This window comes from Dendronephthya gigantea, unplaced genomic scaffold (genome assembly GCF_004324835.1).
Source record: "Dendronephthya gigantea isolate DGI-Jeju-01 unplaced genomic scaffold, DenGig_1.0 000147F, whole genome shotgun sequence".
Classification (NCBI taxonomy): Eukaryota; Metazoa; Cnidaria; class Anthozoa; order Malacalcyonacea; family Nephtheidae; genus Dendronephthya; species Dendronephthya gigantea.
Window position 1 is genome coordinate 17,339 of NW_021163157.1, and position 15,763 is coordinate 33,101.

At 36.0% G+C, this 15,763-nt stretch overlaps 1 protein-coding gene across 1 annotated transcript; it reads left to right on the forward strand.

Annotated features, from left to right (window-relative positions):
- Window positions 1-3,016: 3,016 nt before the first annotated feature.
- LOC114536799 lies at window positions 3,017-15,399 on the forward strand. Its single transcript, XM_028558143.1, has 23 exons — window positions 3,017-3,138; window positions 3,210-3,303; window positions 3,435-3,830; window positions 4,510-4,896; window positions 5,627-5,950; window positions 6,417-6,821; window positions 6,938-7,060; window positions 7,143-7,389; window positions 7,485-7,668; window positions 8,214-8,430; window positions 9,054-9,331; window positions 9,418-9,520; window positions 9,827-10,168; window positions 10,254-10,289; window positions 10,697-10,811; window positions 10,881-10,946; window positions 11,082-11,153; window positions 11,243-11,314; window positions 11,483-11,554; window positions 11,650-11,721; window positions 14,787-14,858; window positions 14,932-15,003; window positions 15,372-15,399. The coding sequence occupies exons 1-23, from the start codon at window positions 3,106-3,108 to the stop codon at window positions 15,397-15,399; spliced, it is 3,810 nt and encodes a 1,269-aa protein (XP_028413944.1). The 5' UTR covers window positions 3,017-3,105.
- Window positions 15,400-15,763: the final 364 nt, after the last annotated feature.

The following is a 15,763-nucleotide window of genomic DNA, read 5'->3' on the forward strand; positions in this document are numbered from 1 at the left end:
GGCAGTGATGAACGGAACTGTGGTACGTTATGATTTAAGTTCTCCTTTTTTATACACTTGTGAATGCCTAATATGTGTCTTAGGTTTGTACAGCTTAACACTATATACACACTTCTGCGGTACTGGGCAGCTTATGTTTATCTTGGAATCATCGAGTTTGAGAGATTAAGGTTAAGTAAAAGCCCCCCAACAATGAAAAAGGCCTCATTATATGAGTATTACTGACTTCAAGCTAATTTTACAGCTTACCCGGTTGGTGACCCAGAGTAGTAACATCAAAGTGATTCATTTCATTTATACACCACCTTGTGTCTTTGCACTATTACTATCACTAACTTATTCGGCTTTGCAGAAGAGAGTTGCGAGCATGGGCAGTTTTATTGTCCAAGTGGCCTTTGCATTCCCTGGAATTTAACATGTGATGGAATTTGGGATTGTCCGGATGGAGCAGATGAACCACATGTGTGCTATGGGACAACAGAATGTATGCGCGTTTCTTTTATTTACTTATATAAGTCTAAAAATACCAAATGAATTTGTACCCGGCGTCCATTCTCCGAAACCAATGTTACTTCACGTTATTTCCAATGAAATTGTGGGGTTTAGATGCGTTGTGTGCACTTTCCCTGACATTATATGCATGGAATTCTCATTTTTGTATTTCTCATTTCTCTAGTTAACAAAAAAAGATGTCCGCTCAATGATCTCAGTTGCTTTGAAGAATCCGCAAATTTGACTTTTTGTGAAAAGTTCGCAGAGGGTTGGTAAAATTATCTTAACTTGGATATTGGTTGCACTGGTCTAGCCTCGTTTATGTTCCCACGTAGTTTACTTAGAAGATATTGTCTACATAGAATGCCATTTGTAAATCCTTTCAGGCAGTTGCGATTTCGAGAGGAGTGGCCTTTGCAATTGGGAACAGGTCCTTGATGGTGGGGATAACTTTGATTGGTCAATAAACAGTGGCTCAACTCCTTCCACGTTCACTGGGCCGAATGTTGATCACACCACTGGGTCCATAGAAGGTAGAATTTGACACTTTAAATTCACAGGACGAACCGTCTAAAAGTGTCAAACCGTATTATCATATAGTTGTCTTGCTAATTCATATATGTTGGTACTAAATATTCACGTTAACCGTCCCGTCTGACGTGAGTCAATCCAGGGAGCAAATACCTGGGCGACCGTCATAATTATGATCATAATATTCTTTAGGTTCATACATATATATCGAAGCAAGCGAACCGCGTGTAAAGGATGATAAGGCATTGCTGAAAGCTGGACCTTTTCAGAGTAATATCAACTTTTGCTTTACTTTTCAATATCATATGTATGGAATAGATATTGGCAGCCTCAATATATATAACTCTTTGAATGGAACTGACAAGTTCCTCATGTGGACAAGGAATAAGCCTGCCAATAATGCGTGGAAAACAGGCTGGTTTGATATTCAATCTGGGGAATGGTTTTACGTGAGTATAGAAAAACAGATTAATAAACATCTTCTCGAAAATTTAAACTGGCCGAAAACCTCATGCTTGCCAGGTTACCAATGTCTTGACCACTGCGTGTATTGCAGCATACACAGTTTATAAAAAAATAAAAAATGTGAAATTAGTCATAGGTATACCAAAAATGTCTCAACTGTTTCTAGGTTCACAAAAATGGCGGGAAATTTTATAAAATAGCACAGAAAAAGTACTTTTACCTACATTAGGAATCTAGCAGTTTTTTGATACAAACTGTAGTATCCTGAGGTGTACTATTTAAGAAATAGAAAACATTTTCCGTGTTTCTATACAGTTATAGAAACACGCGTGGGAGTTTGGGAGAACGAGAAATAATCAGTGGGCTCCCAAACTCCCACAAGTGTTTCTATTTAACAATTAGACAACAAGTCCGAGTTGTCTATGAGCAAATAGTAAACGAAGGCGAAGCCTGAGTTGACTATTCGCTCATAGACAACGAAGGCGAATTGTCTAATTGTTTTAGTATACACCCTGTACCTAGATGTATTAATTTCGAGAAAGTAATCGATACACCGTAATTACACCGAAAAATAGTTTAATTCATTCAATTTCATACGGTGGTGCGAGCGAATTTTTCCCAAACGTGCACCATCACGAATAGACAATGGTTGAGTAGCCAATCAGAATGTAGGATTTTTAATATACAATAGTCGGGTGTATACTAAAACTGTTAGAAACACAGGAAAAAATGTTTTCTATTTCTGTTATAATATAACTCAATAAAAAGATTTTGTACAAATATTATGATTCGATTCAATTACAAATTCTCATTACATCGCTTCGCTTCGGAAAATTCCCGTGTTTTTATACAGTTTAGAAACACGCTTCTCGACCAATCAGCACGCGCGTACTATAAATGTTATATTATAATGTTTTATAACTTACAGTTGCTTATTGAGGGGGTTTGTGGGGATGGCGCTCAGGGAGACATTGCAGTAGATGATATCTCAATGGTTCAGAAAAATTGTTCTCAAGTCCATGAAGGTATAAAAAAAATTTATAAACATCGTGAATCATAACAATCGACGAGCTAATTTTAATTTTTATATTACTTGAAATAGATACCTCTCCATTTTGCTCGTTTGAAGAAAACTGTATTTGGGAAACGGTCGGGGATTGGGAACGAAAGCGAGTACGGGACAGGAATCGTCTCATGCCGCAAGGTGTGTTTCATTTTTTTCACATTTCATATTTATACGCATTACGTGGGATACGAATCTACTAGTTCCATTAATCCGAAGACTGATTCTCACAGAATTGTTTCCAGTAGCAGCTGGGGCTTACTTTGGGAGCTAGCGAAATTTTTTTTAAATCCTTTCTTTGCATTGTGCCAGACAGTGGTATTTTGCTTTTCTTTTTCGATAGGCTATTTTCTAAAGACAATAACATCTGGAAAACTCTGGGCAACTTTGACAAACGAAATGACAGAAAAATATCAATGCATGTCATTTTGGTATGCGTTCTCTTATTGCCCCGAGATGTCATTTACCTCTTCTCAAGAACATGACGAAAACATTCTTCGAATGCGCCATTACTTTCGTCAGATAAAGACGAAAATCATTGGTTGTTTACTGAGATGCCACTTGATAGATGCGAAAAAAAGTCGAAGGTAGTTGATATCGATCCCTCTTTAGTCCCAATGCCTGAAATGTTTCGTAAAGTATTTTTTGTCTTAACTAGATTACGTTTGACATAGTAATACCTGGTGCTCATTGTTACTTTGGAATTGACGAAATACAATTCTCTATTGAACCGTGTTTAACTTTCCAACAAGGTCAGATAATGGAAACAAAATACAAGGCTTTACTCTTTTTATTAATTTTTCCGCATATTTGCAACTTACCATGTTATTGTATTTTCATATCGTCCATGTATATGAAGTAACAATTAATCAAATATCTTAAGGTGGTTCTGCCTGGATGCGAAAATCCGGCAAATTATTCAAAACGTCCAAAAAGCAAAACAGCGATGGATCCATCACTGCATTCTACCACAGTCGCCTTTCATCCTCACTCAATCATGGTTCTCCGACGAGAACACCAAGCTTCATAGACGTAATATCTCCAGATCTCGTAAATTACATCGTTTCGAATGCCAAGCCCTCAAATCACTCTGAAATTAGCGTTGGAGCAAGAGTATTTGTTGAAAACAATCCGGACACTGCATCTCTGGGAACCGTGATTATGAAAGATGAAACCCCATCAAAATACAAGTTAACTGCACGACTTGATTGCAATGGTTCGGATATTGACGTTTTGAATAGAAAGGTGTACCTTCTTCCCTATCAGTTAGATAGACATGGTAAGTGATATTTCACATTCAATTATTAATACAAGAACGGAATTATTTCAAAAACGCGTGAATATTAAAAGCATACACAAAATATTAACCGAGTGCACCAGCAATGGCCATGATCTCTCTATCGGTGATCATATTTTAGCCCAATTTAGCAAAAAACAAATATTGTCGGCTATCGAACAGAGACTAATTAGCCATTTCCCAATCGAGCAGGGTACTGGGTATAGTCGCGAACATCTATGGACTATTTGGAGAGACAAATTATTTCAAACATATATTTCCTGTCCCTCCAAACAGTATGCTTTGCGGTTAGCGAATAGACCCAGTATCCTGCTCGATTGGGAAATGGCTAATTGCAAAAAGAAAAAAATGAGTATGCAGGGCCATAGTTAAACCACCTAATTTGAGGGGGGGGGGTGTAAGTTCATATCATTATTCGTGTTTATGATTATAAGGAAGAATAGCATACATAAGAAATCTGTCGAGCTTAAGACGAATATATTAATGTACACACCCCCCTATTCAAGCGTCTAACTACGGCCCTGTGTGTATGTCGAGATAAGCGAGTTCTGCTCCATCCCCCCATGCACCAATATTGTCTAACGTCACAATCACGAATAGAATAAAGTATTTAATGATACTATAAAAATGATACAGCTGTATAATTATAATTGATTTTCAGGTCCAAAATGGCGAACCACAAATCGCTGCCTGGAACAGTACAAAAGTTCTTGTGTTTTTTTTACGAACTCGCTTAATTGGTTTGACGCTGCAGACTACTGTAAAGCACGTGGGGCGGAATTAGGTAAAATCTACTCCGAAGACGAAGAAAAAAATTATAAAACCTTGTATTCAAAAAATTTGCCATTTTGGGTTGGCTATCACGGGCATAAACATCGGGGGAAGAAATTCGTATGGAATGACGACAGTGAGGATGTCTTTAACAAACTGAGCAACAAGAGTTTAAAAAATGGATTATCAGCCGGATTATGTTCACTGGTCACAAAAGATCCATTATGGCAACGAACCAATTGCAGCGAGGCTCATTCTGTTTTATGCACCCAGCCAGGTACACAGTTTGTATTTCTATTTTGTTACAAATCAGCAGCGGGTGGAATCCCAGCCTTTCTTGCAATCTGATTCGCTGTTGCGGGAAGAATTTTACAATATGTGATGAAGGTCTACCCTTCAGCAAATGCTTGAGCGAAAGTTTGTCTGTTGTGTTCTTCTAAAAAAATTTTGAAATGATTGGGTGGCTATAAAATTAAACGTCTTAATGTAGTGAAGTTTAATGAAAGAAAAATTATAAATAAACTAACGAAGGTAAGGCGTATTACCATCGGGGAAAAGAATTAGCCTTTCCCACAATGGCGTTTTTTGGGTACTTTCAATTTTAAAAAATTATAACAACAGACCATTTGAAGAATAAATTCAGCCTATATAAATTATACAAAAATAAAGATTCTTACGCTCACGGCTTTGAAAAAAAAGTACCCAAAAAATGGCGGCATGTTCGTCATCGTAAGAAAGCCCAATTTAATTCCAGTCCCAAATTGACAAACCTTTGAGTTTGGAGAAAGTCTTTAAAATCGGTCGAGGGTGCAAGATAATTAAATGCTTGTCGATCTCCATTTTGAAAAGGGATGGAGATGGTTGCATGCATATTTTATGCAAAATTCTTCTGGACAACAAATTCGTTCTGTGAAATGCAAGTGTATCCCCCTGTTATAATCCTGCGTTCCTTTGCGAGGCCTTTGTATGTTCGGTTCAAATTGCGAAATTGATTACTCTTATTCTAGGGAGGCAATTGAAGATCCTAAATTATTGTGATAGCAGGGAGGATGTCCAAAAGCTCTCTTGCGAGATTTCAAAAACTGTGCTGCTGATCAAGAAGGCAGAACTTGACGCAGTTACTGACGAAATGCCCGTCATTAAAAATAAAAACTGTTCTCAATTGTACATTTCTTCTAAACATCACCTCCTCGCGGAAATAAAGGCAATGTGTCAAGGGAGACGTGAATGCAATATATCTGTAAAGTCAATAACAAATGATCCATGCCCGTTGGAGAGAAAACGCATAAATATTGAGTATAAATGTTTGGTTCAGTCAAGAGGTTATCCTGGTGAGTTGTTTATTAGCATTAAAATGTGTTACTCTTTATATTCTATAATGCGCATGTTTTACTATATTTTTCCTACTTCTCTTTACTAAAACCCTCGCTTTGTTTCGATTTAAAGAGGCTAGGCAAAGCGTGAAACTGATCATTTCGAGTTGTTGTCTGTGCAAAAGAAAGCAAATATCGCGTACAATTTTGTTGTGTATACAAACGTGAAAGCTATGTGACGGATTAGTGACCTTTACTTTCACTTCGGATCATTGAATGTATTTCTTTTACGTTTATGTACACTATTTTGTTCACACTTTATTTTAGTAGTTTTTTATGTCTTGGACCATTTATCCAGGCGACGCTTCTTTCCTCTACGGTCTGTTCTATAACATGCATACGGTCACTTCCGTCTCCCACTAAAATCACTGATTAAGACACTTAGTAAAACCCACCTAAACACTTATGAACATTATCTTTTTAGTGCTTGCAGAAAGAAATTCCGCATTCAGTCCAAGAGAATGGAAGAAATTTCGCGCAAGTTACTACAAAGCGGATGCACGCAAAACCATCTGGAAAGAAGCTAGAGCAATCTGTGAAATGGAAAGAGGAGCGACACTAGTTTCCATTGAAGATAAACAAGAAGAAAATTATGTGATGAACCTTATGAGTTCTATTGGCCTGAATGTTTCTCACATTGGACTAACAGCAAAAGAATACCCTGGAAATTTCGAGTGGCTGGATGGTAGCAAGAGTTCTTACAGGAATTGGGTGAATGACACCGTTAAGAGTTTTGCTGGTGAACCAATTTTTGTTGCGGTTGGTTTTAAAGGTTGGCTTCAGTCATTTGGAAATTATACAGCTGGTTTTATTTGCAAATATACTCCAGGTACCAAGAGATATTTTCAGCAAGATGTTTTTAATAATACAACGGATAAACTCTAGATAATAATACAGCCACCTTGAACAGCTTACAAAGTCGTATTATTAATACTTTTCATACAGGTGTTGGGGGTTGTGATTTTGAAACTGGTTGGTGTGGCTGGAAGGATACATCAGCAGAAAGCTGTTGTCCCTGGAGCCGTTCAAAAGGCATTGATGACACATCCACAAAAAGCACACTGTCCGGTTAGTGTATAGCAAAAAATCCTGATTTGTATATCGGTCAAAATTGTGACATGTACTAATGTGACTAATGCATGCATTGTAGGTGTCTACAAAACAGAGCAGACCTCAGACGTCTATATCTACCAGTTCCTAAATGAAGAAAGAAAGGATATCTTCTTTAAAGTGGACAGACCGAAAGAAATGAATCGCCTGACGTTATGTCTTTGGGTGTATGTTGATAACAAGAGTATCAGTGGAGCGACTATCGTTTTGTTTGGCAAAAAACTTGGGGTGAAAATATATTATGAGAAAGATCTCAAATTTGTTGTGGGGTTTTACGATTGGAATGCGTGAGTAGGCTATGCATACAAATCTCATATTTTTCAATGAAATAAAATAGTAAATTGAACAAAATGATAAATTACTTTTTTCTGCTTTTATCCAGCACTACAAACGCGACAGTCTCGATTGATTCTTGGCAACATATTTGTTTTTTGATTGATACTATTGAAAATTTGTGGAGTTTCTATAAAGATGGAGGTTTAACAGATATTGCTTTGTCAAGAGTATCAAAATTTTCCTCCGACGCACTTGATACCGATGATAATCAAGTATTTTTAGGTCAAGAGGTAAGTGATGTGTCCTTCAGTGTAGCGATTGATCACTTCACCTTCCTGGTTCACTGCAGGTGATATAAATATAAATATAAATTATTTTGCGCTGAATAATTTATACCATTTTGTCCTGATTGGGTAGTAAATTACCTCGAAGAATTAGTTCATTGGGATTATTAAGACATTGTAGCTGAGAACAATAATTATGATGCCAAAAATTCAAATTAGCTACGTTTTTAAATAAACTTATATGCATTCGCCATTGGCCTACCTATGGTCAAGCGTCCAAGCAAGCAATAGCGAGCTTCAGCAAGTGACTTTTTGACAACACGCGTACGTTGATCGAAAGTTTTAGTTATTCACGAATCACAACCTTTGACCCAATCTTTTGACGTTATAACTACTCACGCCGTTTGTGTTGTCATGCAAGAACGTCACTAGCTAGCAATCATCGGGCTTTAGTACGGGGCTGCTTGAATCCAGCTGTAGACATGAAGCAAATGTCTACAATAGTTTTATTAAATATAAAATCGATTTACATTTTACATCTTGTTTTGTAGACAAAATGTTCATTTGAATGCAGCAATTTTAAGCAATTTTTTGGAAAGATGACGAAACCTGTCATGTGGTCAAAAATAATCGATGCACACGAAATCCTGGCTCTTTCTTCTGGCTGCGGTATATTCCGGGAAGCTGGTGATATGGAGATTTACAAAAACTCTGAACTAGACATGCATGCAAAACTAGTGGATCATGGTGAATGCACTGCTGGGAAAGGTTAGTTTTTATGATGAATTACGTCGATGAATTATGACTATAGCCCATTTACACCGCGCACAATTTTTGGTATAGGGTACCGAAAAAAATGGTACGGATGAAACTGTCATGTAATTAGCCAAATTTTACTCGTGCAAATCCGTTTACATTATGGTCAATTTCGAATTCAGGTTTGGTACGGATAAAATTGAAAATGATGACTTTTGGACGGCCTATAAATAGCTATAATCAGAATAAATATTATATATCTCATCATGCTTCACACTTTCCAAGGGAGTTAATCTTTTAAAAATGTGTGAAAACCGTCGCACTTTACAATAGCTATTGTTCTTACATGTTTCAATGAAAAGAGGTAATATTCTATATCGTGTGTCAATAAAAAATGGCCAGCAAGAATTTATACATTCACTGGAATGATGATTCTCTGTAATATATTAATAGCTAGCCAAGCTAGGAATATACATATATGAACAATATATTCACAATATCTCATTGAACTTGACAGTTTTTTATTAATCGTATTTCTCGGACTGTGCCATTCCATAGTAACATGAAATTACTACATGCATTGGTGCCATGCATGTTTGCATCCAATAAGGGATTTAACATTCTGTTTACTGCAGGCTTTCGACTCCAATGTCGAAAAATCAGCAACGCTTCAACCATAACGTTTCCTTCCGCATCAACTTTGGTTTCCCCCTGGATGAGGTCATCTCTTTACAGTGTTCGTGGCATTTGTATGAATTTCACATATCGCCTACTGGGGCTGGATTCTCAAATTGCTGTTTGGTTTGAACCAAGAAATACTGTCAAAGAAAGGCTGTGGTCCGTTAAAAGTTCTAGAAAGCACGATTTGTGGAAGAATGGTCAGCTTTCCTTGGGACTTGTTTCAAGTTTCAGGGTATATAATAAGATCTATTTATTTCTTGCCTGTTTGCTGTTTGCCTTAAAAAATATTTTGTTTTTATTGATTTTGTCTATTATAAGGTTCACGTAACAGCGACATTATGGTCCAATCTAAGCGAGGTCAAGGTGGATAACATTTTCTTTACAGAAGGTTATTGTTCTCCAGTTCCTAAGAATGCCCAAGGTAAAGAATTTGCAATGTTAAAACATGGATTGTATGAAAAAGTATAACAGCCGACTGTACACTAGAAAAATTTTAACGATAAGCTAGATAGAGCTCTGAGGGAAGAATAATTGGGAGGGAGAGGGAAGAATACATTATATGTAAGACATAACAAACATATGCTTACAAAACCTGTTCCAATTTACTCTATTGCAGATGCAAAATTTGAAGATTTCGCCTAATTACTTAATTATTAGTATAGCGAATTAATTGTTTCGTCTGGTCTTAAATTTGTTAACACACTTTAGCTACATTCTTCTGTTTCAGAATGGCATACACATGTGGCAAATAGTTCCTCGGGATATTTAACCTCACCATATTATCCCTCAGTTTACCTGAACAACATGAAACGTTCTTGGAAAATTGAAGTACCTCAAGACCAGCGTATCAATCTGACTGTTTTATTCATGAATTTGGAAGATGCCAAGCATTGCAGTAGAGACTCGATTGTTTTCAAAGACACTTTTTTTTCACGGAAATATACCTCTTATTGTGGTAATACTTTTCCGGTCGGGTATTTATCCACGCGTAATGTTGTTTATGTGACGTTCCAATCAGATGAATCTCAAGTTCGAACAGGTTTTAAAATCCACTACCAAGCGATATCGAGTAAGCATTCATTTCAGTTCAAAAATCGTTTTTACTAGTACCCATTAATAGGTTACATTTGTATTAATATGTCCTTTTCTTACAGTTGACAAGGATTCTTGTCAAAAGAACGATATCATAGGTAAGTAATTTACTATTCAATGGATGACAATAGAAATTCTATGAAGTAATACTGGTATATAAAATAGATTGTTCTTCTTTCTGTTGTGCGCTCGTAGGTCATAAAAAATTACGTAAGAGTAAGATCATTTTTTTATCATCACTAGAAGCATAATTGGGGAAGGGGGGTGATATTCATGTATTCTTGTCCGCTCAACCGTAGAAACAATAGCTATATACAAGAAAAGAGATCGGTCGGGCATCAGATGAATATATGAATAGGCCCGACTGATCTCGACTATTATAGTGACCGCCCTGCTGATCATATAGTACACTTGAACTCTCTTCTTTTAGTACATTTCACTTCGTCAATGCCCCATTATTTCACATTGAGGAAAACATTGCTACCAACTCATTTTTTTATTTCAGATTGTCCATCAACACTACGTTGCCATCCTTTCGGCCTAAAGAAGTCAAAAATATATGTTTATGCTGAAAACGTATTACGAATGCCAGATTACTTTCCAGAGAAAACAACAGCAATGTAAGGCATGTCGTTGTTAACGTTTTTAATCAGTTTGCAGCAATTATATTCCTTAAAAAAATTTTCTAGAAATTTTGATGGCAACGCCTTGGTAACATTAACTACATTCGTAAACCTTACGTCTTTGGAATTCTTGTAAGTTGAATACATATATATATTGTGATCTGTCAATATTGGAACAATCACTCAATTTCTATAATCGGAGATATTTTACCTCAGCTGTGATTGTTTTTCTTTCGTTTGTTTCACTTTTCTCTTTGACAAATGTAGAAGTATTAGCGACAACAAGTTAATCTCAATAGATGAGAAGACTTTTCATGATTTGACATCTTTAAGGGCACTGTAAGTGAAAACTTGCGTGTTTTTCAAACTTATTTGCTGCACAGCTATACGCTTAACATGTTGTTTTAATTTTACTATACATTTTATAGACGATTACCTTCAAATTTTCTTAAAGACATACCAAGAGATGTTTTCCGAGCGGTAAAATCTCTCGAAATGCTGTAAGTTTATCCATGATTTTTAACCTAGGTTTAAAAAATTTGAGGATTTGAAAAATTCATCATTTCAACTAAAGTTAGAGATGTTTTTCCGTGCTATTATTCAAAATATTATATTATTACTATATTATATATTACATTAGAATACATTATTATATAATAATTTTATAGAGATTTGAGTATGAACAGACTTTACAAGTTGGACAAGACATTGTTCCTTGATTTGAATTATCTTCGATTGCTGTGAGTGATATCATAATAATTTATAATTACTAATTCGATACTGATTAAGTTTACACTTAGTTTAGTAATTCACGTTCCAATTATGATCTACGCAGGAGTCTTCGAAAGAATCGAATTAGACTTCTGGAAGATGGAATGTTTTCTAATCTTCGCAAGCTTCAATATCTGTGAGAAATATTTATGATATTTTCGTTTTGATGAATTACATACTTTACCTGTAACTCATATATACATGTCACCGTCCTATAATTTACTCCTGCTGCTTTACAAAGAGATAGACGTTATAAATTGTATTGCATGATATTCATTTCTTGCCGTTCCACAACATGGCAGGTGGTCAGCTTGAACGTAGCTCTGATTTAAACAGAGATAATATTCGTAACGACTGCGATTTTAATAAGATAAATGTATACATTACATCGAATCAAATGGTGCGACGATTACGAATCCTTGCAAGAATTTGTTGATACGGTTTTTTGTCAACCAGGGAAATGGCGGTCTTCTTGAGGCAATGCAAGACGGTTCGACGCCTCTACTTCAGACCTCGTGGTGATATGGTACCCGGGGAAACTAAATACCTTAACCTTGAAAGGCACCCAGGGTATATTGGCCAAGAAATACTTAATCGATCAAAATGTTTCTTCTCAAAGAGTTTATGAAGACCATACAACGTCGCACAAAACGCGCTGTGGTCGAGTCGACGACAATGCAGATATAACGCTATGTTTCAGATCGAAATAATTAAAAGTAGACTCGACGCAACGCAATCACTACAAGACTCTCTTCAAGAAGAATCCCTGTTCTTTACAGTATCGCATTTAAGTAACGAAATGAAGCTATTACAACTTGATTTCGAAGAAGAAAAGGTGAAAAATGTAAAATTAGAACTTGAAATCAAACACCTTCGCGAAGAAATTTGCATAATTAAATCTCTATACAATGCCACGACACGCTCCAAATCAAAGCATGGATATTGACATTATTGAAATCACACCTAATAGTGTTGAATCAAGTGAATCACGTAATGATACGGAAGCTGGAGTTGGGTTGGTAGATCAGATTGATGAACAAATTCATGATTACCGTACTAAGCAGTACAATAAATATCATTCAGAATTTGAGGAGCAAACCCAATACGAACGGACAATTAATATAGAAACAGAGAACGCCTCGGAGTGCGCCAACTTAAAGGTGTGTTCCTCGGAAAAAGAACCTCAAACTAATGCACTAGAACACGTCGATCCTAAAGAGCGCCTCTCTTGTGCAAATGGGTTGCCAACGTCTGGATTTCCAGTGGTGAATAGGCCAAAAATAAAGAGCAAAGCAATAACACCCTTCGTTTTTTAAAAAGAAGAGGTTATTGCCTAAAGGGTGATTGATGTAATTTTCTGCACAAACCTACTACATCGAAGGTGTACGGTTAGAAACATCAGTATCTTCCCTTTGAAAGATCTTCGCCTCCAAATATGCCATACCCAAATATTCCATACCCTAATAATTATCTACCATCGTTTCCTCATTGTCCCTAATTTTCTCTCCCCGAACGGCCATCCTCCGTTTTGGGCACAGACCAGACCACTGCAGAACGCATTTCCACCACCACCCACGAATATTCCAATGTGTCCTTCAATGTGTCCTCCCTTTCCCCCTCCGCTTCGTTATATTCCTCCTTTTCCTCCGGTATCGACGAATGCTCCTACCTAGTTTCCACTACGTCACCATTAACTACACCAGATTATAATTCTTATCTTCCTAATCTTTTAATTTCTAACGTTCGATCTCTAACTCCGAAAATTGACGAATTACAATTGGTTGCTAAATCAAATAATGTTGATATTATTTCTATTACCGAGACGTGGTTAAATGAGTCTATCCAGGACTCCGTTCTTTCCCTCGATAATTTTATTTTATTTCGTAATGACCGTGCAACAGCTACTGGTGACGGAGTTTGTATTTTCGTGAACTCACCTTTTTGTTGTACCAGAATAAATGAATTTGAAAGTTCCGGTATTGAGTCGTTATGGGTATCTGTTCGACCATGGTACCTTCCACGATCGATCTCTGTGTTACTAATAATTGCAGCCATTTATCATTCAACTGCAGCTAATAGTATGGCCGGACAATAAAGACCTTTACTATCATATTCAAGTTAACGTTGATACTTTTTCTTCGAGTATACCCAGATACTTTAGTGATGATTTCAGGTGATTTTAATCCATCTAGTACTGGATTCGATAAAAATCGTTTAAAACGGTTAACTGGCTTAAACCAAATAGTTAACGTTCCTGCGAGAAATAACGCTATATTAGATTGGTGTCTGGTGAATGCAAAACAACTGGTCTTCCAACCAATTCAGTTGTCTCCAATAGGTTCAAGTGATCATAATGCCATCGTTATTAAATCTTACATTCATCGTTCTAAAAAGCAGATAATAAAAAAAGTTTTTAAAAGAGATTTGAGGGATAGTTCTTTAAGGCCGTTTGGCCGTTGGATTTGTTCCTATGATTGGAAAGCAGTTTATGAAATTTCTGACAGCGAGATGATGTTGAATAAATTCGACGATATTCTTTCTTCTATGATTGATCGCTTTCTCCCCTTCAGCGCAACTACAGTCTGCTCGTCTGATAAACCATGGATGTCGCCACTACTTAAACGCTACACTAAGAAACGTGAAGTGGCTTTCTACCGTCATGGAAAATCTTCTGAGTCTTATAAATACTGGCGTAATTAGCTGCATGCAATGTGTCTGTAATAGGCTGTAATGAAACAGAAGCTGCCTAAAATATCTCATGGGTATACGAAGCATATCAAATAAGTGAACCCATTAATTAAGTAGAACATAAAGTTTGTTCCCTTTGGGAGTTAAAATGCATTCTAAGCTCTGTAATAAAAAAAGAACGTGGAATTAGTTCAATTGGTTTAAACACTTTCGCATTAATTAACAACGTCTTGTTGATTGTACACAATGGGAATTGTCAAATTCCAGCCATAAGTTTGCGGCTAATTTGAATTTCAAAGGTGTCAGGTTTTTTTGACTCACCCTGTACAGTAGCTATAAACTGCATGGATCTCATTGAATTCCGTGACCGAATCATTGTTTTCTTTTCCAACCAACGACAAAAAGTAGATGTAATCTTCAGATTTCACCAAAACAGGACAAACAGGACCATTTTTGTTATTATATTATTTTTTATTATACTTATTATTAACCGCAATATTTCATTTTTCCCAGGTATCTTGATGGTAATGATTTGTCAAATTTGGGAAGTAAAGTGTTTAATGCAAACTCTGCGTTGAGAACTTTGTATGTTTTATTTATTAAATAAGTAGGATTTCCTTGTATTTATATTAATATATATTTTTGTATTGTTTGGTAGGATATTAAAAAACAACAAATTAAAAAAAGTTAAAAAATCGTGGTTAAGAGGAAAGTTGTCACTTGTAACTTTGTAAGTATAAATGTTGGTGATTTAGTGTTTGGCCGGTTGTAACACTTTTAAATCTTGAACTCTTCTGGACTGCCAGTGAGAGGTAAAAACACACATATTGTTAAGTTTATGGCGTGATTCACAATGATGAAAAGTGATCATTGCTAGCTAATAAAAGTTTTCAAAGGCGTTTTTAATACTTATCCGCAGCTTATTTTAAATTAAAAAAGTAAAGTTATCTTTCTCTACGTGTTTATTCTAAACTTTTTGGAAAAAATTAAGCAATTATGTTGTGGAGGGTCCTCCATACTCTACAAACGCACACATATTATTTAGCTGATGTATGTCATTGCATTAAAAAAATAGTTTGCTTAAAATTTTTGTTCAAGAAAACTCCAGAATAATAAAATAAAATAAAAGAAATTGAAGCAGGATCGTTCGATGATTTGAAAAATTTGGTTGACTTGTAAGTATCATGCATCATTTTTTCTGCTTACTTACAGATATTATTACCCAGTGTTGCAAAATAATAATGTGCACAAAATTAACTTAACGTGTTAAATATTTTTTTATTCAGGGATATATCAAATAATCAGATACACAAAATTCCTCAAGATTTATTTCAAAATCTTCTGTCACTTCGGCACTTGTAAGTCTTGACGTACAGTATTTGTGTTTGGCAAAATTAAAAACGTCATGAATGACCTATTTAAGACTAACAACAGCTTTTCCATAATATAAGGAGCGCCCTCTAAAAATTTACTACTTAATAACTGACGCC

Coding starts and splice junctions, on each gene's coding strand:
- LOC114536799 (XM_028558143.1), top strand. CDS start 3,106: ATGCCACTTGATAGATGCGAAAAAAAGTCGAAG. Junction 10,290..10,696: donor TCAAAAGAACGATATCATAG/GTAAGTAATTTA, acceptor TTTTTATTTCAG/ATTGTCCATCAACACTACGT. Junction 15,004..15,371: donor AAGTTGTCACTTGTAACTTT/GTAAGTATAAAT, acceptor TTTTTGTTCAAG/AAAACTCCAGAATAATAAAA.